This window comes from Phyllostomus hastatus, unplaced genomic scaffold (genome assembly GCF_019186645.2).
Source record: "Phyllostomus hastatus isolate PE091 unplaced genomic scaffold, TTU_PhHast_1.1 phas_contig_29, whole genome shotgun sequence".
Lineage (NCBI taxonomy): Eukaryota > Metazoa > Chordata > Mammalia > Chiroptera > Phyllostomidae > Phyllostomus > Phyllostomus hastatus.
This window is the reverse complement of record NW_025333835.1, coordinates 44,912,750-44,933,677: the sequence shown is the minus strand read 5'-3', so window position 1 is coordinate 44,933,677 and position 20,928 is coordinate 44,912,750. Positions and strand designations below refer to the sequence as shown.

At 56.4% G+C, this 20,928-nt stretch overlaps 1 protein-coding gene across 4 annotated transcripts in view; it reads left to right on the top strand.

Moving 5' to 3' along the window:
- STARD13 (StAR related lipid transfer domain containing 13) overlaps positions 1–20,928 on the top strand; it is a 190,654-nt gene that overhangs the window by 158,937 nt on the left and 10,789 nt on the right. For all 4 annotated transcript variants that reach the window (XM_045838937.1, XM_045838938.1, XM_045838936.1 and 1 more), the window contains exons 4-7: positions 51–114; positions 9,794–11,214; positions 12,480–12,653; positions 13,835–13,994. In XM_045838937.1, the coding sequence (XP_045694893.1) occupies positions 51–114; positions 9,794–11,214; positions 12,480–12,653; positions 13,835–13,994 (1,819 nt within the window). The remainder of the gene's footprint in view (positions 1–50; positions 115–9,793; positions 11,215–12,479; positions 12,654–13,834; positions 13,995–20,928) is intronic.

Genomic DNA, 20,928 nt, shown 5'->3' with positions numbered 1-20,928 from the left:
AATGGAGGGTCATCAGTGGTAGCAATCATCGCATTTTCCTTTCTTTTTAGGCGGCTAAACACGTTGAACAAGTGTGCCTCCATGAAACTTGATGTGAACTTCCAAAGGAAAAAGGTAGGTGTGCACGCCCTAACAGCCCTGGCCGCCCCAGCAGGTGGGGCGCGCATCCACGGACGCAACTCTCACCTGAGCGAAGGGACGAGGAGCGTGGCCTCCTGTGCCTGGTCTCCAAACATCCCACCTATCCTAACCGTCAACGGCTAACTGGGTCCATTATAAGCCCAGGCCGAGGTCTGTTTGACCATCTCCTTTTGCTTTAGTGTTTATCAGAGGCTTCGCATGAAGATGTAAAATGTCTTAATTCTTTATGGCAACCTTTCAGAAGCGTGTCGAGTGGCAAATGCTGCATGCCACCGTCGGGTCGAGTACCCCACAGATGTTAGCGGAGGAGGGGAACTCGGGGAACAGCCTGGGTCCGTGCCGGAGGGCCCTCTGCTTCGTCCTTTCCAGCAGCATTTCCACTCAGGGACACTTCCAGAGCCGTCAGTTCCCGGGCAGGTTCGCCGTCCACGGTCCCGTGTAATTCACTGCCTGGGGATTCTCCGTGTCCTAGAGAAAGAAAGTAAAACGCACACAGGTTAAGTCACTCGCTCACGATCTTTTTCGAACCCGTGGCGGGAGCCGGGTCTCAGCCTCGGGCGGGTCTCCACCCGCCCCAAGACTCCTGCCGAAAGCGCTCTCTCTTTCTCACTGAATCCATCCTTTTAGGAAATTCAGAGTTCAGACCATTCTCCACTTTTTTTCTCATTTTTTGCCTCCAACGCGCAACAAGCCAAGCCTCAGTGTATTTTGAAGAAGCAGAGAAAACATCTTCGAGTCCAAAGAAAGTGTTCTTTATCCCGACCTTCACAGAGAAGTCATGAAACCGCATGGCTTGTAAGTCACTCCCGAGTAACCTGATCCTTACAAATAGCTTCAGCCTGAATGTCTGCTCTAAAATAGCACCCAGAAGAGGAAAGGGAAAAAAGAGAAAAAGAAGGAGCAAATGAATTTTGGTGGACCCCACCTTGAAAACAATTTGGGGTTTGAGCTAGAAACCCCAAAGATTTAAGCTAATGAGGTAAAGTGGCGAAAAACAATATGCAGAGAGACACGAAAACACGAGCAGTTTGTCCAGGCCGAAGACCCCGCCGCACAGACGTGGGGTTGAACCGAGCCCTTGAGCGGCTCACACCACCCGAGGGGGGGGTCGGCCCTCGATCTGCCTGTGACATGTGGTTCCCATTAAGGGAACGCAGCCGCGCCGGAGGGTCTGCCCTGCGGCCGGCCCCTGCGGCGCCCACACGGACCTCTGGCTGCTCCGGTGTGTGACGAAAGAAATGCCCCGAACGGATGACGTGATTTGTTTACAGCCAAGCGGGGGATGATCCTCCCAGCCCTCCCCAGCCTTTCCAAACCCGGCCTGGAGGCGGCCTTGAGTGACCTTTGCTAGCCCACTGAGGCACCTTCACAAAAGCCCCTCTGTACATCGGTCCCTCGGCGCCCTGACTTGTGTAGTTGACGCCTCTTGCTGGGCGGGGTGGCCCCCTCCCTCCAGCCCCTGCTCGGCGGTAGGCCTCACCCACGCATGCACGCACTCGAGTGGAACATCGTACACGGGGGAGTCAGAGCCGGAAGTGTCAGACGAAGAATTCCAACGTGTGGCCTTCACCCGCTCGTGTGCTCAGGGGTGACCAGCCGCGGCGGCTGTGGCGGCCTCAGCTCCTGCGCGGTGACCCCTTACACACGTCCTAGGCGAGTCCTTCCTTTTCCTGCAAAAAAAATAAAAAATACGAAAAATAAATACAGGCTAGGAATAGGCCAGATGTCCAAAAGTAGAAAGTGACGCTCCAGAACTGAATACCACGTGAAGCTTCAACCCACTTTGCAGTCTGTTTCTTCGGAGGAACAGCAAGCAGTGCTTCCCCCAGCCACAGCCCCACGTCGAACAACCCAAAAAGTGAAAATACATGCTCCTCTGTAACCTGCGCAGGCCCAGACGTGCGTGCTCCTGCGGCACGGCCCCCCGTGCGGCCTGTCTGGGGCCCTGTTCTCCTTCTCCCCTTGGGGCCACTGGGGTACGGAGGGGCCCTGCATGCTCGCCCGGCGGTTTCTGTGGGGCGGGAACACTCACTCACACACACACACCTGCTGCGGGCCGGGCGCGGCCCCCGCCCCGACCCCACGTGACAGGTGCGGAAACTAAAGGGCAAGAAGGTAGCGACTTGCCCACAGCCACACACCGGTAGCCGAGGCAGGCCCTGACCCCCTGCTGGCCGGGCCCAGACGTTCAGAAGCCTGCTGCAGCCCCCCTGGCCGCCGAGTGGCCCTGGCCGGGGACCTGGGCGCGTTTCCTCGGCAAAGTACGGCGGGTTTTAGAGGAGGGCCATTTCTCGCCGTCTGTACTCAAGTCCACGCGTGATGTGATGTCTTCAGGGACGTTTGACTCTGGGTGTCGCACAGGGAACGGGTCTCGAATCTTACTGCTCGACGGGCATTTTCCCTCGTGCGGCTGTGTCTGAGGAGTTCGCTGGGTCCACCCAGGCACCGGAAGCAGTCTAGACAAGGAGGGTGACACCTCACTCGTGTTCACCTGCGTTCAGTGCCACTTGGGAAGCATGGGGAAAAGGGAATCATGGCTGCCCGCACACGAGAGTTTCTCCTTGCAAAAGGGAGCGGTGGTCTCTCAAAGATTCAGGGTTTTCTTCTCGCCTCCAGAAGAGTTCGGGGGAGACACATGGCCTCAAGTTGGGCCGAAAACCTCGCTGAACCACCTGTCCAGCCCACCCAGAGGCCTGGGCGGGGCCTCGGGACACCGCAGGGGACCAGCCGGTCAGCGCCACTCGCTCGAATGCAGGAGAACGGACGTCTAAATGCCCCAGGGACTGTGGGTGGGCGCCGCTAGCAGCTGTGGGCCGTGCGGGCTCCTTTCCAGTGGGAAGGTGTGGCCACGTGCCCCTTGAAAAACATTCTTTCTAAACCTCCCCTTCGCCGTGTCTGGTTGGCCGTCATCTCTGAGGAATACATCGTTTCAGCTAAGAATGCTCTCATTTTCTATAAAACCATACACATCCAAGCTTCACCTAAGGGAAAAGCAAGGCCCACGCCAATGCCACCGGTTCTCCGAGAAGTGTTTCTTCTTCACGATCGCCCGCAAAATCTCCGCGTGCTGTGTGACAGCATTGACCCTAATGCAGTTACGGTTCGTGTGTCCGCAGCATGACGTCTGGCCCAAGGTCAAGCCCGAGACTGGGGGCGCCAAGGGGCCGCCTGTGAAGAGAGGCCGGGACAGGGCGCACACGCGCCCAGGACTCTTCCCCAAGATTTCCCGCCAGAGGAAGAGTGGCTTCTGAAGAAGCTTCTAGCTAGATTACAGTTTCCGTAAAGCTCTCTGACCTCACGACCACGGTGGACAGCACACAGAACCGCGGCTGACAGGCACCTCGCCGCCTTTCCTCCTGGCCGGCACTGTCGGCGTCACCATCACCAAGGAGCCGCGGTTGTCAAGATTCCTGGCGTCTCCCGCACTGCACTGCGTTGCACCCCCGGGACCTCCCGGCCGCCTCCCAGCAGAGGCAAGAGAGGAAAGTTGCTCGTACTCCCGCATTCGTGTGGCTGGAGAGTTACGGTCTGCGGCGGAAGGACACTGCGTGTGGGCCTCCTGGGACCACGGGCTCCCTGAGCTGCACCCCCTTCCGTCATCATCCCGAGCCTCCCACCCGCTGCAGGGTGACTTCGCAGGGCGCCCCTGACAGGGCGGCGCAGCCCGTGCTTGAAGCATCTACACAGGATGCGTTCGCGGCGCGGCGAGGCCGTTTATCTCATTCTGATGACCCTGGGTCTTCCGCAGAGTACTCGGAAAGCTGGTTCGGTGCCAGCTTGCCCTTCCGATCCCAGCTCTTTTATCTAGGGAAGCGCAGCACACAGATTTCCCTTCTGCTCCTCCTCTGGCCCGAGGCCAGCCCGCCATGGCTCCCGTCTTTGTGCAGACCGTTGCGTGGCAGTGAAGTCGCCCGCGTGGTGCCAGCTACGACAGCACAGCCAAGTAGCCGCACCCAAAATATTGACTGCCCCACCCTTGACAGAAAGTCTCCTTCCTCCTGCTCGGACTAGCACAAGGTTTCCCAGACCGCCGGTGGGGAGTGCTGCCTCTGTTTCGTGGTGTTTTGTTGTGCGTTTCCAGTATGCTCCTAACCAAGACACTTTTATAAAGTCCAATACAGATGAGGGAGAAAGAGAAAAATTTTTAAAAAGAAAGTTATGGAAAATAGAAGCCTAAGTGTCTTCTCTGACTCAACAGACGCGAAATTGCATTCCAGTAAATACAATCAAAACAAATAGAAGGGGAAATACAAAAGAATTACAGAATTCAGATTTTTATTGAAAGTGTGCATAGGGCAATCAATATGAAGAATTCTGATAGTACTTCTAACTCTGTGGTTGCTCAGCCCTTACAATGAAATAAAAAGTTTCTTTTGAGAGAGCAATTGCCCACGTTAAATGCCTGTACTCGGACTTCAGCCAAACCCCGTGACTGGGAGTGTTCGTGACCTTTGAGTTTCTTGTTCATTATCCAGTTTAGGTTGGACTGGCAGCACTGCTCACAGGAGGGAATGTATATCTGAAATGTATTTTATTCTTTGTTTTAATATTAATCATTATGAAGAAACCAGTCTCACCAGTCACGTGTTGGCTGGAATCACAAAAGAGGCTTGAAAGTAATTTTTGAAAGCCCCAGGTACTCCTTTTTACCTTTCTTCTAAATGAAATGTGTTGCTGTGTTTTCAAAATTCATCGTGAAGCCTCTCTTACTAGCCAATTCCAACCATTGTCTTTCTGTCAGACAACAGATCCTGTACATTGTACCCCTTGAGTTATGGTAGATCGATTCACCTTGAAATGTACGTGCTGTAATGTGAACCTACTGTGTGCAACACCCGAAACGGGCTCTATGCTGCTCAGTGACACTGGTCTGCTGATCATGACCTTGGAGAGCACGGCCTGGCCAAAGGGTGACAGACCTTGTAACGCCGACTCTCAGCGTCTGTACCCATCGAAGACTGGTTAGCCTGGGCACCGGCAGGCCCTCGATCACACTGTGAGTGACACCGCTCCCAAGTTCCTCATTTCCAAACCAAAACTATGAGTTCTTTCGATCACCCTTCACAGGAAGCTGTGGCTCTCCGATGCTCAGCCATTCTGAGTGCCCTTCCCTAGAAATGCACCCCTTCCTCTGTGCCCCTTCCAAGGTGGCACTTAGAACAAGAGCCCACTGCTCCGGACATGGGTGAGCCATGGGTGACCCAGTGGGCTGAGTCTCTGGAGTCTGGAGATCCGTGCATCCTAAAGTCGGGGACCAGCTTTGGTGGCCACAGGGCATGGCTCACTCACATAAATTTAAATCTGCTACAAGGCTCAAAGCTACGCATAGTAACTGCTGTCAAAACAAGTCTGAGCCATCCCGCACGCCCTCGACTTGACTTTTAAAGGTGGGGTCTTTATATTTTACTCCACGAAAGGTCATCTGCTTAACAGGCCACCCTTCCACTCTGTTAGGACCTCAGACATCTCCGTATCGCCCGTCTCTGACAGGGAAAATGGCCTTGATCTTGCCCTTTAAGGTTCATGTGGCATTTCTGCATCTCATCTCACTTGGCTCTGGTGACATAGCGTGCTGCGAGTGTGTTACGACGCACTGTTCCCACTTGACAGCTGGGAACACGGAGTCTCAAAAGGGGTGCCTTGCTCCAGACCACTCGGTGAAGCACCCGGGGCCCTCTTCACACTGTAAAACCACGAGTTCTCCGGCTCGTTCCACTTACTTTTCAAGTGGACAGAACTCTGGGGCACCCTCCGGCGACCTCTCCTTCCTGTGTGCAGCCTCCTCCTGCTCACGCTCCGGTGGAGTCACCTTGACCAGTTACTAGCAAGACTCGCTGTAGCGCCCGGCACAGTCAGCCGGGCCAGGAGAGCCTTTGGCAGCCCCCCAGGCAAAGTCCAGACGGGCCACGTCCGTAGTATATATTCTCATGGTCTACTACACCTTTAAGGTAGGAGAATAAAGTTAGTTTGGTGTTTCTTCTTCTCGTAAACTCATCTGACTCCCACCATTTCTAAATAATCAAAGTATTTGTTTTTAGCCTGAAAAAAATGATTACATGGATGAAATCCGATCCCCTCTTAGCCAATAAATACACCTCCACCATTATGGGCGGGGTTCTGCTGCGTGCCTGGCAGTCTGCTGGGCCCTGAGTGTATCCAAGTGAAATTCTAGTGCAGCGTGTTTCTCCTACTGTGGATCATAGCCCGTGAACGGGTTGTTAAATAAATGTGATGGGTCACAAACATTTTTCTAAAAAGGAAACAGGCTGAACTAGATGATAAAATGTCAGGTACAGCTCAGTGAAATAAGTCAGACAAAGACAGACAAATACCATATGATTTCACTTGGACATGGAATTTAAAAAAACAAAACAAACAAACAAACAAGCCAGAAACAGACTCGAAGATGCAGAGAACAGACTGACAGCTGCCAGACAGGAGCGGAATAAGAACTGCAAACTTCCAGTGAGAAGGCAAGCAGGCCGCGGCGGGGGGGTGACATGTGGTGGGGGGAAAGAAGGCAGCGATAAGCATCATCGTCACTGTGCGCGGTGACAGGTGGCTACCGAGCTGCTGGCAACCCGGTTGCAAAGTGTGTAAATGCCAAATCACTACATTGTACACTCGGAACTGATAGGATATGGTCTGTCAACTGTATTGTAATAAAAAACATCAGCGTCTAAACAAGGATCACTCTAGTAATAATTATTTATTTAGGATACTTCCTGTGTGTGCCTGCAGCTGTGGCAGAAACCGTTTCTCATTGCGTTCCACTACCCACAGTTAGAAAGACCCTGCAACAGAGGGAAACAAAGACACGGAATCCTGGTATTACTCTCAGGGACATACTCTGAGGAAGAAGAAAGTGCTAAAGGGGAATGAGTTTTTTTCCCGTTTGTTTTGGTTTTGTCTGTTGTTGATTTGGGTTTTTGTTTGTTTGGGTTCAAGCACTCTAAATACTGACAAAAGCTTCTCGGCCCAGTTGCCTTTTCACGGGCCTGTGTCGGGGGGCAAACCCCTTCCTGCTGCCCAGAGCTGGGGCACTAAGCTCTCAGGGCCTGGCAGACAGGGTGGGCGTCCGTTCCCAGTCCTGGGTGCCCCGCCCGGCCTCTGTTCTCAGCCAATCGCAGGCGTCCTCATCCGACCAGCACAGGCTTTCCCAGCATCGGTCACGGAGCGGGGGCCGGACTCCAGGGAGCCCACACTACATACTGTGGCTTCTATTTTAAAATATGTATAATTTCTTTAAAAGCGTGTCTTTCTCTTGCTTTCTCAAAACCTATTTGCTAAAAGGGCTTTTTTCAGAATGCCTATCTAATATGAACTTCCCCTCACCGGTTTCCTGAAATGCGACGTGAAAATCCAGAACGTGAACTCCCACCTCCCGCGGTGCCGGATACACAGTGGCCGCAGGTGTCGGGGGTGTATCGTATCAATCACAGGGCAAAGGGTGGTGGAAAAGGCAGAAAATGCTACAAAGAAAGCATAATTTTGAGTCATCATCCTAGAGTCTGCCTTTTTCCCACTCCCACTTTTTAAACTCTTTCGCCAAAGCCTTCACAACCTTTTTTTTTTTAATGCAAAGCTAATTTCCCACCGAGAGCCCAGAGCTGCGGAATTCTTTGCCAGCACGTTGCTTTTGTACTTGCTTCCACCTTATACTTGAATGTCCAAATTGGTCACTTAATCCAACCCAAATGGATCTAGATTTTCGAGAAATGAATGAAGAATGGGGAATCCCCCACTGTTCTGGGCTGGGCTGCTCTTCGCTTCCCCTTGAACGTAGAATTCATTGCCAAGTCGAGGCAGGGGCAGAGTGGGCGTTGGGCGTGTACACAGACAGGTAGGCAGTCCCGGTGGGACAGCCAGTAGACAAGCAGCTGCACAAACGCTGGGAAACAGCCACTAAGCAAGCACCCCTCAGCGAGCGACCGTGGAACGAACACCCTGTCGCAGCCCCTTGGCACCCCGGTGGGCAGGGCCTGCTGTCGGTCCAACTTTACGAGTGGTAGAAGCTTCGGAAAGAGTCAGCCGCGTAGGTGCGGTCACAAAAGCTCTTAGCTGGCACCCCTGGCCCTTGGGTCTCAGAACCAGATGACGGAAAGAAATAAAATAAATTCAATGAACAAAACCGTGCTGAGCGGTTGCTCTGAGGTTGGCTCTGGGAGGGCAGCAGCCGCGGACACCCGGCCTGTGAGTCTCGGAGCTCCCTGCAGTGGCCGAGAATGGGCGTGTGTCTGTGACGGGTGTGGTCATCATCAGAGCAGATGCTAAATACAGGTCGAGTCCAAATGCCGCAGGAGGGCAGGGGACTGTGTGGTCATTGTCTGGGGCGGGCAGTCAGCAAAGGACTTTCTCCGCAGTGGGCCACGTACTGCCCTTCAAGGCTCAAACCCCGAACGGAGCTGGGTGTTGGGGGGCAGCAGCTGTGGTCCCTCCGGGGGCCAGAGTGGAGGGGAATTGGGAAGAACAGCCGAAATGATGTAGCCCCGGTGAGGGGGGCTGGTGCCACACCACGTGCTGTTAGAAAGGCCACGGGACGCTGACGGCTCCTGCGCTGGGAGGTCACGTGGTCATGCTGGACTGCACCGTGGGAAGCCAGTCCGATGGGGAGGACACTGGGGATTTCGACTGCGGCAGACCCAGGGAGGGGTGCCGAGGGCCGAAACCCAGGGAGTGGGGGGTGAGGATGCAAAGGAGGGAACAGATTTGAGAAGCATTGGAGCTGGGCCCTGGGAACATGCACAGGCGAGGAGGAGGAAGGAGCTGATGATTCGTCTCGGAAGGAAAGTGTTGTTTAGGTGCTTCAGGCCACGGTCTGTACTGAACTGGAGGGATTTGCAAAGGTCAGCGAGGCCACCTCTGGCCTCAGGGAACCAGCCTCCCGTCCCTCAGGGGCTGCGAATTCAGACGGAGCCCAACAGGCGGGATGGGTGGGGAGCAGAGTGTAGACCAGCAAAGCGGCGGGGACCGGGGCAGCCCCGGTAGGGCCCGTGTCTGCAGGCCCTTGGACTCAGAACTGACCGGAAACGAGAAGGCTGGCCCAGCGGGCCCCTCCTGCACTAGCGATCTCCGCGATTCCGCTGCGGGAATTCCGTAGGGGGTTCTGCTGTCCGTTTACACGGGGAGTAGACAGTCCAGGTCAGGCTGGGGGGGCGGAGGGAAGGAGCCCTCGCTTCCAGATGCAGGGGCTTGGAGGCTCGGAAGAGGGAAGCCGGAGATAGGGACCTGGGGCTCCGGGAGGAGGTTTCAGGGGAAAAGTGAGTGCCTTTCGCGGCAGGATTAAGTCTCTGTGTGAAAGAGAGACCGCAGATGTTTCAGATTTAGACTGTCTAGTCAGACGGTAATTACACCTTCTTTGTGATCAGCCAAGGAAAGCCTCTTGGGAGGAAGGCACGACGCAGAAGCTGTGTGAGAACCGAAAGGAAGGAGGCTGGGCAGGTTGGGAAGGGGCCCTCCAGCCACCAGGGAGGAGCAGGGCGTGCGGGACAGCGCGCGACGGTGGGAGGGCCCGGTGAGGGGCCCCCAGAACCCCGCGGGTGCCTGTGACACGGAGGGAAGGGAGTGGGGTGGGCCGGCCACACCCCTGCCCCCCATCGTCCCACGTCATCCGAATCTCGGGCCAACGCGCGCTGTCCTTGGTGTCTTCCAGGGCGACGACTCGGACGAGGAAGACCTCTGCATCAGCAACAAATGGACTTTCCAAAGAACCAGCCGGCGCTGGTCTCGGGTGGACGACCTGCACACGCTGCTTCCGGGGGGCGACCGCGGCGGCTCGCCGGGGGACGTGAGGATGCGCAACACCGCCAGCAGTGAGAGCGTGCTCACGGACCTGAGCGAGCCCGAGCTCTGCTCCGTCCACAGCGAGAGCAGCGGGGGCAGCGACGGCCGCGGCCCGCCCAGCGGCCAGGGCGCCGGCCGGGAGGCCTTCCCCTGCGCCGGCCAGTGCTGCTCCGACGGCCCGGCCATGCTGGACGCCGCGGTGCTCAGCCCCAGCCTCCCGCGGTCCCCCCGAGACATGCCCAGCTACCCCTTCCACGAGAAGAATGAGAAACCCAGCCGGGCCCGGGCCAAGTCCTTTCTGAAACGCGTGGAGACGCTGCGAGGGAAAGGCGCCCAGGGGCGGCCCAAGGGGCCAGGGCGGACGGGGGGCTTGGTGATCAGCGGGCCCGTCCTGCAGCAGGAGCCCGAGTCCTTCAAGGCCATGCAGCGTGTCCAGATACCAAATGGAGACCTCCAGAACCCGGCCCTGGCCGCCTGGCCCGCAGGGGGCCCGGGCTGCAGCCTGCGGAGCGGCGAGAGCAGCCCCTCGGAGCACAGCGGTGGCGGCGGCCTGCGCACGCCCAGCCCCAAGGAGCGCAAGTGCCAGGAGGCGCACAAGCGCGGGGGCATGTACTTGGAGGACCTGGACGTGCTGGCCGGCACAGCGCTGCTGCGGGGCGCCGCGGACCAGAACCACACCCACGCGTTCCACTCCCAGGAGAACCTGGTCGTGCACGTGCCGAAGGACCACAAGCCCGGCACGTTCCCGAAGGCGCTGTCCATCGAGAGCCTCTCGCCCACGGACGGCAGCAACGGGGTGAACTGGAGGGCCGGCGGCGGCGGCGGCGCCCTGGGCGGCGGGCAGCAGGGCCCCGGGGCGAGGGAGCCCGGGCTCATGGCGTCCTGCCACAGGGCCAGCCGCGTCAGCATCTACGACAACGTCCCCGGCTCCCACCTGTACGCCAGCACGGGAGACCTGCTGGACCTGGGGAGAGAGGACCTCTTCCCCCACCTGGACGACATCCTGCTGCAGGTCAACGGGCTGCAGGAGGTGGTGGACGACTGGTCCAAGGACCTGCTGCCGGAGCCGCACGCCAGGGGCGCCGCTGTGCTGGGGAAGCCGGGCTCGAGCCCCTTCCCACCGCCGCCGCACCAGATCGCCCTGGACTTCGAGGGCAGCTCCGTGTCCGAGGGCCAGACCACGCCCAGCGACGCGGACAGAGACGGCACTTCGCTGAACGGGTCCGAGGCCCCCGGGGCCCGAGAGAGGAGGGATTCTGGGGTCGGGGCCTCTCTGACCAGGCCCAACAGGTTGGTGGCACGGTGTTGTGAAATGATCCCTAATCCACTTGGTAACAATCACGGGCTGTTTACTTGTCCACCACGCAAGCACGGAGCACGTGCTGAATGCCCGAGTCCACCGTCAGGGATCTGTGCGGGCCGGAAGCATTGGGTCGGAAGTCTGTCTTCCATCCAGTTAAGCGGTGGTTGAATGTGATGCCTCACATCTCTGTCTGGATCTAAGTTTTATTCCAAAAAACGGGGCTGGTGTTCGAAGGCCCGTGCTTGGCGAGTAGGTAATCGCTGATGACAGGCACCCGATGCCAGCACCCAAGTGCTACTCCGTGACCCTTAACGGCGTTCATTAAAATTTCTCCACCCCGCAGGTTACATGGTTTTAATGTAATTGTAGGAGGAAATTCTGAGATCTCAAGTGGGTGCTTTGTAAGTTTACTTTGGCTTCAAAATGCCAGTTGCAAACTGCTGTGTAGAGACCGTTGCCAAAGCACCCTAGGCAGTGGCCCTGCGTGGGCGTCACTGGTAGGAAGTGATGATGTTGCGTGCCTCTCGTGGGCGCTGTGACGCCTCTGGGGACTCACAGACGTGTCACCACCTGAGGAGTGCCGCCTCTGCGTCCGTCACCTTTGGGCTCCCTCCCGACAGCAGTGAACGGGAGTTCGAATGCAGAGACAGGACGACAACATGAAAATACAGGGGGGGTCTGGCAGAAATAATGCCCCTGGTGTGTGAGCTGGTAATCTGTACCAGATCCTTTGTCACAAAATCATAAGCACGTCATTCTGCAACACAGCAATACCGCACTCCAGCACACTAAGGACACTTTAGGTGACGTGTTCAAATTGCTGTCCTTCTCGTGCGAGACGTTCACATCCCCACCAGCCACACGGGAGGGCGTATTATGGGGTTCCCAAACACTTCCTTCTCTCTCTCTCTCTCTCTCTCTCTCTCTCTCTCACACACACACACACACACACACACTCAGCTGCTTTCAGCACTTTGGGAACACATTAGGAATGAAAAGAAAATGTAATATACCTTATTTAAACCTCCTAATGACACGGAGAACAACTTATCCTGATGCGTCAGGCTTGAAAAAAAAACATTTCTTGGGTCTCTTCTATACGTGTGTCTCCCGTCCCATTTGCTTGGCGACTTTCTTGGCTCGGAACCTCTCCTGATGAGCTACTTGCCGATCAGTGCCATGCTGGGTGTCGGGGCGTCGCATCCCCGTAGTGACGGCGCGTCCCCATGGTGACGGCTTCTCCCCGGCACAGGCGACTCCGGTGGGACAGTTTCCAGCTCTCGCACCAGCCGCAGCCCTCCACGGCCTCGCTGCACGTCAGCCACCTGAGCGCCGGGCAGCTGAGCCTGCTGCAGCGCGTGTCCCTGCTGCGCCTGACGGCCATCATGGAGAAGCACTCCATGTCCAGCAGGCACGGCTGGACCTGGTGCGTAGCGCCCTCCCCGGGGCGGGGCGGGGCCGGGCACGAGGAGGGGCGGGGCCAGGCAGGGGGCGGGGCCTCCCGTGGGTGGGGAGCTAAGCCCGAGAGACCGCAGAAGCCTCAGGGTTTGCTGGCTGATTTCTGAAGCTCCCCAGCTGTGACCTCCTAAATGTGACACCCCGAGCTCTGCTTCGCGGTCCGCCTCAGCTGGACCGATGTCACCTGCGGACACAGGGCTTGTGTGCAGCAACCTGCTGGGGGCCAGGGAGGTCATTCCAGCTCCGAGAAGGACAAAAGACAAGGGGAGAGTGATGAAGGGGTGGAGGGGGCGGGACAGGAGAATTAGAAAGAAACTTGCGGTGAAGTAGTTCTGGCAGTTTCTCACGGGCAAACCTCTGTCCTCTGCACCGGGCCAGAGCTCCACACGGCAAAGAGCATTGCACTCTTCACGCACACGCCTGCTTTTACTTCCCCGGCCAGTCAAAGCAAGACTGGGCAGTAAACGCTTCCCACCAGGGAGTGGACCAAGCAGGTGTGGGCACTTGGATGCGGACCTGTTTCAGACGACTTGGTGGGTTCGAAAACACGTAAAACGTGTCACTGATGGTCCTGCGGTGTATAGTACATGCGTAGAAGGATTGGCACGGCTTCCATAAAAGTAATTTAGGAAGTTGCAGGTTGCGTGAGCAAATGAACACCTGCCTGTGTAGTGACATTTCCTCTCAAGAGTGCAGTGGGCGGTAGAAAAGTCACAGCCAAGAAACGCTTTTCATCTTTCCGGCCCTCGTGTCTCCCCGAGACCGACCAAATTACTTCTTCTGCTCGTAATTTGTCAGTGTGTTTCATTTTGTCCTGTCGGGACTTTTAAGTGTCCATGCCTTCAGAGGTGTGTCAGTGACGGTTAAACTAGCACATCGCACGCTTGACTTGGGTCCCAAACCCACCTGCCGACGCAACTCGCGCTGTGTAATAGCTCGCGTTCTGCTGCAGGCCGGGCCTCGTGGTCCTCCTTCCGAGTCCTGTGGTTAATTCAGGGAGAAACGGTGAACCTCCCCCCGCCGGGCCTGTCGGGTATTCCAGACAAAGCTTGGCTTCCCCTCTTGCTTTGCTTTCGCCGCCTCACCCCGCCGGGCCCCCCGCCCCCGGCTTCCCCAGAGGCTTGATGACCCGTTCCATGTGAATTCCAGGTCAGTCCCCAAGTTCATGAAGAGGATGAAGGTGCCGGATTACAGAGACAGGACTGTCTTTGGCGTCCCCCTCATCGTCCACGTGCAGAGGACGGGGCAGCCGCTGCCGCAGAGCATCCAGCAAGCCCTGAGGTATCTGCGCAGCAACTGCCTGGACCAGGTACGGGCGGGCACCCCGCGGGCGGGCTCGGGGCGAGGAAATGCCGGGCGGGGTCAGAGCCGTCCCGGGCCACGCAGGATAGGCGCCACCCAAAGGAGAAGGCGCGGGTGCCCGCCTCGGTCAGCGTTTCATCAGGCCAGGCCTCGCCCTGGTCCAGCTGTTCGAGGGTGTTTCCTGTGGGGCGCCCAGAGTGGCACCCCAGGGTGACTGCACCAAGTTCACGAGACTGGTTCACAGCGGTAACGTCCACTTCCCGTTCCCTGGAGACTGTGCGCTGCGTTTCCTCTTCCACTGTTGTCCCCCTGCCGTCCTTGATTCCACAGCATCCCTTCTAGCCCCGTTTTACTTTTTTTTTTAAGAATTGGGTTTTGGATCTGTCCCTTTATTCTTTCTTTTTTAAAGCAGCACCATGACCGAGAAAACGTAACGCAACGACAAGTTTATTTACTACTTTTTTTAAGTGTGCGCATCAACTGTGAAAACCGCGTCAGCTAAATCACAACCCCCCGCCCGCGTCTGGTAGAGCCGACTGAAAGGCTCAAGCCCCACGAGCTGGGCGGAGGTGGTTGGCCGTGTCCAGCACTGTCTGGGTGGGGACCACGGCGACGGTGGGCCGTGACTGGGCCCGGGGCACCCCGTCCTGCGGCTCGCAGGCCACGCCTTCGATCCTCCAAGTTAACACCCGTTAGCGTCTCGGACGTTCTTTCCAAAGCAAGAGCCGTGTTGCCACTTGATCCATTGTGACCCTGAGCAGCGGGGACGCTTTCGGGTGACTAGTCTGCGGTGGCTTTTGTTCAGTGTCCTCTTTCATACCAGGGCGGAACCCGGAGGTGACTCGCAGGGGTTATTGATCTCCCCATGGCCTGGGGCTCCGTGGACAGGACCGAGCAGAGCAGCCAGACCTCAGAGGTGCTGGCCGCGGCCGCTCACGTCAGCCCGGACACTGAGATCGCACGTAGCATGAGGGTGTTCTCCGGACGAATCAGAGACGCGTTTTCAGGGGAACGGGATGGGGGTGACTTTCCCGTCTGATGCCAGAGAAGGGGCAGAGATCCGTGTTTCCACATTTCTCAGGGGGTCTCGTGGACAGAGGGAGCTGTGGCTGTTTTTGCTGTTGTGGGGACGGCTGTTGCGTTCTGAGAAGTGGCCGTGATAGCTTGGCCGTTGTTTCTGGGAAGGAAGGGCGGCAGACCGCCTGTTTGGAACTGGGGGACTCACCTTTAGCGAGTGCCCCAGCGTGGGCTTGCAAAGACCATCCCGACAGAGCAAACCAGTGAATCTGGTTACGTGACCTTTTTGTGTTTTTATTTTGCTTTTTTAACTTTTACAGCTTTTTACCAAAAGCACACGCTCATTAAAAGCAGGCGACCTGCGGGTATTTTCCTGAGGAAGCTCTCTGGAGAGGTGGGCGCGGGTGAATATTCGGAAAGGCCCATGTAATCTCTGTTCACGGCCCTGAAAGTGTCGCTTCCACCGAGCCCTGGGGCTGAGGACTTTGTGGTCTCGCTTGTGCTTCTGTTGGTTTGCGAGGGCACAGTCAAGGTTGAGCTTTGTGGACGGAGAAGCTTTCCAAGCTTCTTCATTTTTGTAAAGATCCGTTAAGACTCATCCTCCCTCCTGGCCGATGCTCTTAGAGTCTTCGGCTCGGCATTTCACCAGGCTCCGAAAATGTTTTGTTCCATGCGCTCCAATGAGTGGTCGGCTAATGCTCATCAGCCGAGGCTCTCTAAGAGAACCTTGTTCAGGAGTGCCTGAAGGAGATTCAGGCCGCCTGTGCCGTTGGTCCGATAAGAAGAACCTTTCTTGAGTGCCCAGCGTGCTCAGGGACCATTCATTCTGAGTGTTTCCCACGCCCTGTCCCCATGCACCCCACCGCCCCTGGGGGGTGTTATGTCTCAGGGAGCAGCGGTGGGGCCGGGACGGCTCGGAAACCTGCCCGGCTTCAGAGTCCAAGTTTTTAACCCCCGCCCGCCCCCGCCTGCCGTTGGAGTTGCTGGTTCCCGGTGGGCTTGGGGGCGGGGATGCCCTGTGCCGAGCTGAGGGGCACGCTGAGAAGGGGCCCTCCACAACCCATCGACAAATTCACTGCCAGGGCGGTGCGGGTGACGTTGGCCGTGACGTCACGCCGTGCCCCTGGCCAGAATGCAGGGGTCTCTGTGGCGCCAGCCCCCGCGGGCACCCCATTGGCTTTGCGCCCCCGGGCTGTCGTTCACACCGAGTGCACCAGACTCGTGCAGCTCCGCACGTGGCCTCCCCCAGGGGCCGCCGCCGCCGGGGGGTGCTGCTCGTGGGAAACGTGTGTGATGGGGGGGGAGTGTTGGGTATCCACTCCATCCCTAGTTTCAGCTGCTCTTTTCTGTCTGTATCTTCTGTTCGCTCTAATTTTCTCACCTGTTTTCCTCAATTCGATTGCATCTTACTGTATTTGGAGATCACTGTCCCGGAAGTCACCTTGGATTAATTCTCTCTTGAGCAACGTGGGGTAGGAATGGGTGGCCGGTGACACCGCTGCTCTCGGGCCCACACGGTCCCCGCGCCTGCTGGGACCCGGCCCTGCCCCCCGTGGGTCCTGAACGACACACAGCACCAGTCTCTCCCCAGTGCCGCCGGGTCCAGGCTCCTGTTCGAAGCAAAAGGCCTGTGCGTGGGCACCGACACCCCCCGACCCACCCCCACTCACGGTCTGTTCCTGGGCTCCGTGCCAGCCCTGACGCTGCTGCTTAAACCCGGAGGAACGCCAGCACACTTAGGTAGGAAAGGCTCAGAGACACTGATTTATGACATAAACACTGGTTCTCGGTGCACCCGGCATGCATAAGGCCACCCTCCCTCGCGTCGGTCAAGAGGAAGAAGAATCCGAGAGCTGTCAAGGGGACGTCACTGTCATCACCTCGGCCATGGGGGGCGCTCGGCCCTGGCACAGGCTTCCACACACGCGTCCCTCCCCTGTCACTGTGCGGAGTGTGGAGAGCGGACACCCACCAGGCCCCTGGGCGGAAGGAGGGGGTAGCAGGAAGGGGCCCGGGGAGAAGGAGAGAAACAGACGGAGAATCGACGGGAACCGTGGCCGGGAGGAAGGCTGGCCTGGGGACTTCAGAGCAAGCACGAGCGAATAAAAGCGAAGGCGTCAGAAATGAAAGAGGCGGCCGGAGTCCCAAGGAGGGAGTGGACGTAGCCCTGGATGCGTGTTCTTTCTTCACCGGCGGCACCTCCTGTGAACTGAGGAGACTCGGGTCAGCCCAGGGTCGCGGCAGCTCAGCCCCGGGGGCGTAGCAGAGAGGGGTGTCTCGGGATCACGTGCTTCCTCTAAACCAGCCGTGGCTGGTCACCAGGCTGCCTCCCAGTGTCGTGGCCCCCTTGCACCACCGTCCAGGACTCTCCCGAAGCTTTGCCCTTAACCACAGGGCAGGAGGCGTCCTGCGTGAGCTGGGCCCTTCCCCTGACGCTGAGCACCCATCTCAGGACAGCAGCCCCAAAACATGGCCCGCGGCTCGCCTCCCACACTCCCGAGTGCAGAGCGGTGCGTGTGCGGCCACCCACAGTGTGTCTGTCCTCGCCCTTGCAGCCGGCTGCCGGTGAAATAGGGACGTGTAGCCCTCGGTGATGACCCATTTGTCCTCAGACAGAGCGGAGTGTGAGAGCAGCCTTGCTCTGTTGGCCGAGCTTCTAGTCCTGCCCTCCACCAGCGGTGCCCAGGAGGATGAGTCCTGCGGCTGCTGAGAGACCCGAGCTCCCTGCGGGGGAGGCTGGCCCCCCGGGGCTCCGCCTCGGAGCCCCCGCACCCCGTCCTCGGGACCCGCTCTCTCTCTGAACAAAACCGGCCTTTCTTCAGTAGCGGAGCCCGTGTCTGCAGCAGAAGAGGAAACGGGACTCCTGATAAACGGCATTCACTACCGAGAGGATGATTAGCCCACACCGGACACCGAGGGGGCGCTGGCACGTCGTCGAGAGGAAATCGGAACACTCACGCCCGGCCTCTCCCAGCGGAGCGGTGAGCTTTACAAGCCCACTGGCGCGGGGAAGACACTTCACAAGGGTCCTCTGCCCCTGCCAGTGTGCACACTCCCTGCTGCTACCCTTCTACCCCGTTTTAGCTGAGTGCCGCCCTGCCGCAGCCGAGCTGTTGGGTGGAAGAAAGGGAGAGGAGAACGGCAGCCTGGACCGAAGAAGCACTCATCCCTCCTCCTTGCACCCCTGAAATGACGGCTCGAGGGCAAAGCAGGGGCTTCCAGAATGAATCTCCGTCGCTGACCCCCACTCTTCCCCTTGGAGGGCGGGCTTGAAGGTCGGCGGGAGTGGGACACCCTGACAGTCTTTGCGCGTCCATTAAGAATTTCAAAACAGGGACCGCAGAGCAGTAAACCAAGCGTGTGGCCCTGGGCGGCTGTGTACTCTCTGCAGACGGGGGCCCCGGAAAAGCAGTGTGGGCTGCTTGGGTCTTCCTCGGAGAAGCCGAAGGGTCTGGGGCAGCCCCCTCCTGGGGGGCGGGGGTCCCAAGGCGCTCACAGAGGCAACGGATTTTAAATGTGTTTCTCTAGGTCTCCATTTTTTTTCTTGGAAAAAAAAATTTAGCCAAAAAGGCTCATTGTATCACTGCTCTGAAAATTTTCCTAAGAAGAGATGATTATGGGCACTCGGTCACGACACCGCCCAGGGCTGCACTCTGGTCTAAGGACCGCTCCACCATCCTAAGAAACTTGGACGTCCTGTGTGCAGGGGACATTTCACTTAGCCTAACACCTTCTAGGTCCGTCCATGTTGTCACGGAATTTGTAGGATTTCATTCTCTTTATGGCCAGTTAGCATCCCATTGTGTACGTGGACCACGGCTTTTTCATCCACTCACCTACTAATGGCACTTGGGCTGCTCCCAAATCTCAGCTATTGTAAAAAATGCTGCAGTGAACTTAGGGGTACACATACTCTTTCAAATTAGTGTTTCAGTTTTCTTTGGATATATTTCCAGAAGTGGCATTAAGGCAGTTCCATTTTTAATTTTTTTGAGAAAACTCCACACTGTGTTTCACAGAGGCCGCCCCAGTCTGCATTCCCACCCACAGTGCACGAGGGTCCCCTTTCTCCGAGTCCTCGCCAGCACTTGTTGTTTGTGGATTTACTGATGATGGCCATTCTGGCAGGTGATACCTCATTGTGATTGTAATGTGCATTTCTCTGATAATTAGTGACATTGAACATTCTTTTGTATATCTATTGGCCCTCTGTCTGTCCTCTTGGAGAACTGCCTGTTCACGTTCTCTGCCCATTTCTTAATTAGATTGTTTGTTTGTTTGTTTGTTCTGGTGTGGAGTTTTATAAACTCCGGATGTTGAGCCCCTATCAGCTGTGTCATTGGGAACATGTTCTTTCATTCAGTCGGTTGTCTTTTCATTCTGTTGATGGTTTTCTTTGCTGTGCAAAACCTTTTCAGTTTAATGTAGTCTCATTTGTTTATTTTTTTGTTTGTTTCCCTTGCCCAGAGTGATATATCAGAAAAAAAATATTGCTATGACAGATGTCTGAGATTTCACTGCCTATGTTTCCTTCTAAGATTTTTATGGCTTCGAGTCTTACATTTAAGTCTGTAGTCCATTTTGAGTTTATCCATGTGTGTGGTGTAAGAAGGTGGTTTAGTTTAATTTTTTCTGCATGTATCCAATTTTCTGAACACCATTTATTGAATAGACTGTCTTTACCCCATCGTATGTTTTTGCCTCCCTGGTCAAATACTAATTGACTATAAAGGCATAGGTTTACTTCTAGGCTCTGTATTCTGTTCCAGTGATCTATATGTCTGTTTTTATGATGCCAGCACCATGCTGTTTTGATTATTATAGCCTTGTAGTATAGTTCAATATCAGGTAGCATGATTCCTCTAGCTTTGTTCTTCCTTCTCGAGATTGCTGTGGCTGCTCTGGGTCCTTTGTGGTTCCATATGAACTTTGGAATATTTGTTGTAGTCCGTATTTTGGCTGCCTCTTTGTGTTTATTTCTATGTACTAGATAGAACTGCTATGACTCCCAGGTTTCATGGCATGGCTTCATGCAGTAGGTGTCCTGTGGGACCCCGTGGTACCATCTCCTTGATCACCTGAGCTGGGCGCTCTAGGACTGTCCCTTGTGTGGGTCATGTAAGCCCTCCTGTTCTCATGGAGTCTTGAATGCTATTGGCTCATCCGTGCATGGGACCGACTCTCAGGCTGGCTGACTGTGAGAATCAGCCCCGACCATGGCGTGTGAGACGTCATGCAGGTGCCGAGCACACCAAGCGGAGTTCGCCTCAGCAAGGTGCGAACCTGCAGAGGTCTCCCTTCGGAGATGCCGCTTGTGACGTGAAGTGGGTCCTGCTCTGATGCTGCCTGAGGCTGGCTGCTGGGTGTGTGGGTCCTGGGGCCTCCCGGGAGGAGCTGTGACGCGGGCCCGTGTTGGAGGCTGTCTGCGCCTGGCCCTTGGCAACCCGTCTGCAGAGTCTCAGTGTGGCCTCTTCCGCAAACCCGTGGCTATAAGACGCCCCTTCAGCTAGTTGAGATGGTTATTCAGGATGATTGTTCTTCATCAGTTGACATCCTGAAGTTTTCTTTTGACAGTACATGGTTTCACCTCATGCACTTCGATGAACGTTGGAGTAGTTTCCAGAGGGTTCTTATATTCTTCTTGGAGAGTCACCTGTGTGTGGCCACGTGTTGCATTTTCTAGACATGCCAAACTTTTTTTAAAGATTTTAGTTATTTATTTTTAGAGAGGGGAGGGGGAGAGAGAGAGAGAGAGAGAGAGAGAAACATCACTGTGCAGTTGCTGGGGGTCATGGCCTGCAACCCAAACATGTGCCCTGACTGGGAATCGAACCTGTGACACTTTGGTTTGCAGCCTGCACTCAATCCACTGAGCTACGCCAGCCAGGCTAGACGTGCCAAACGTGAAGCATAGAAGTGGGAGC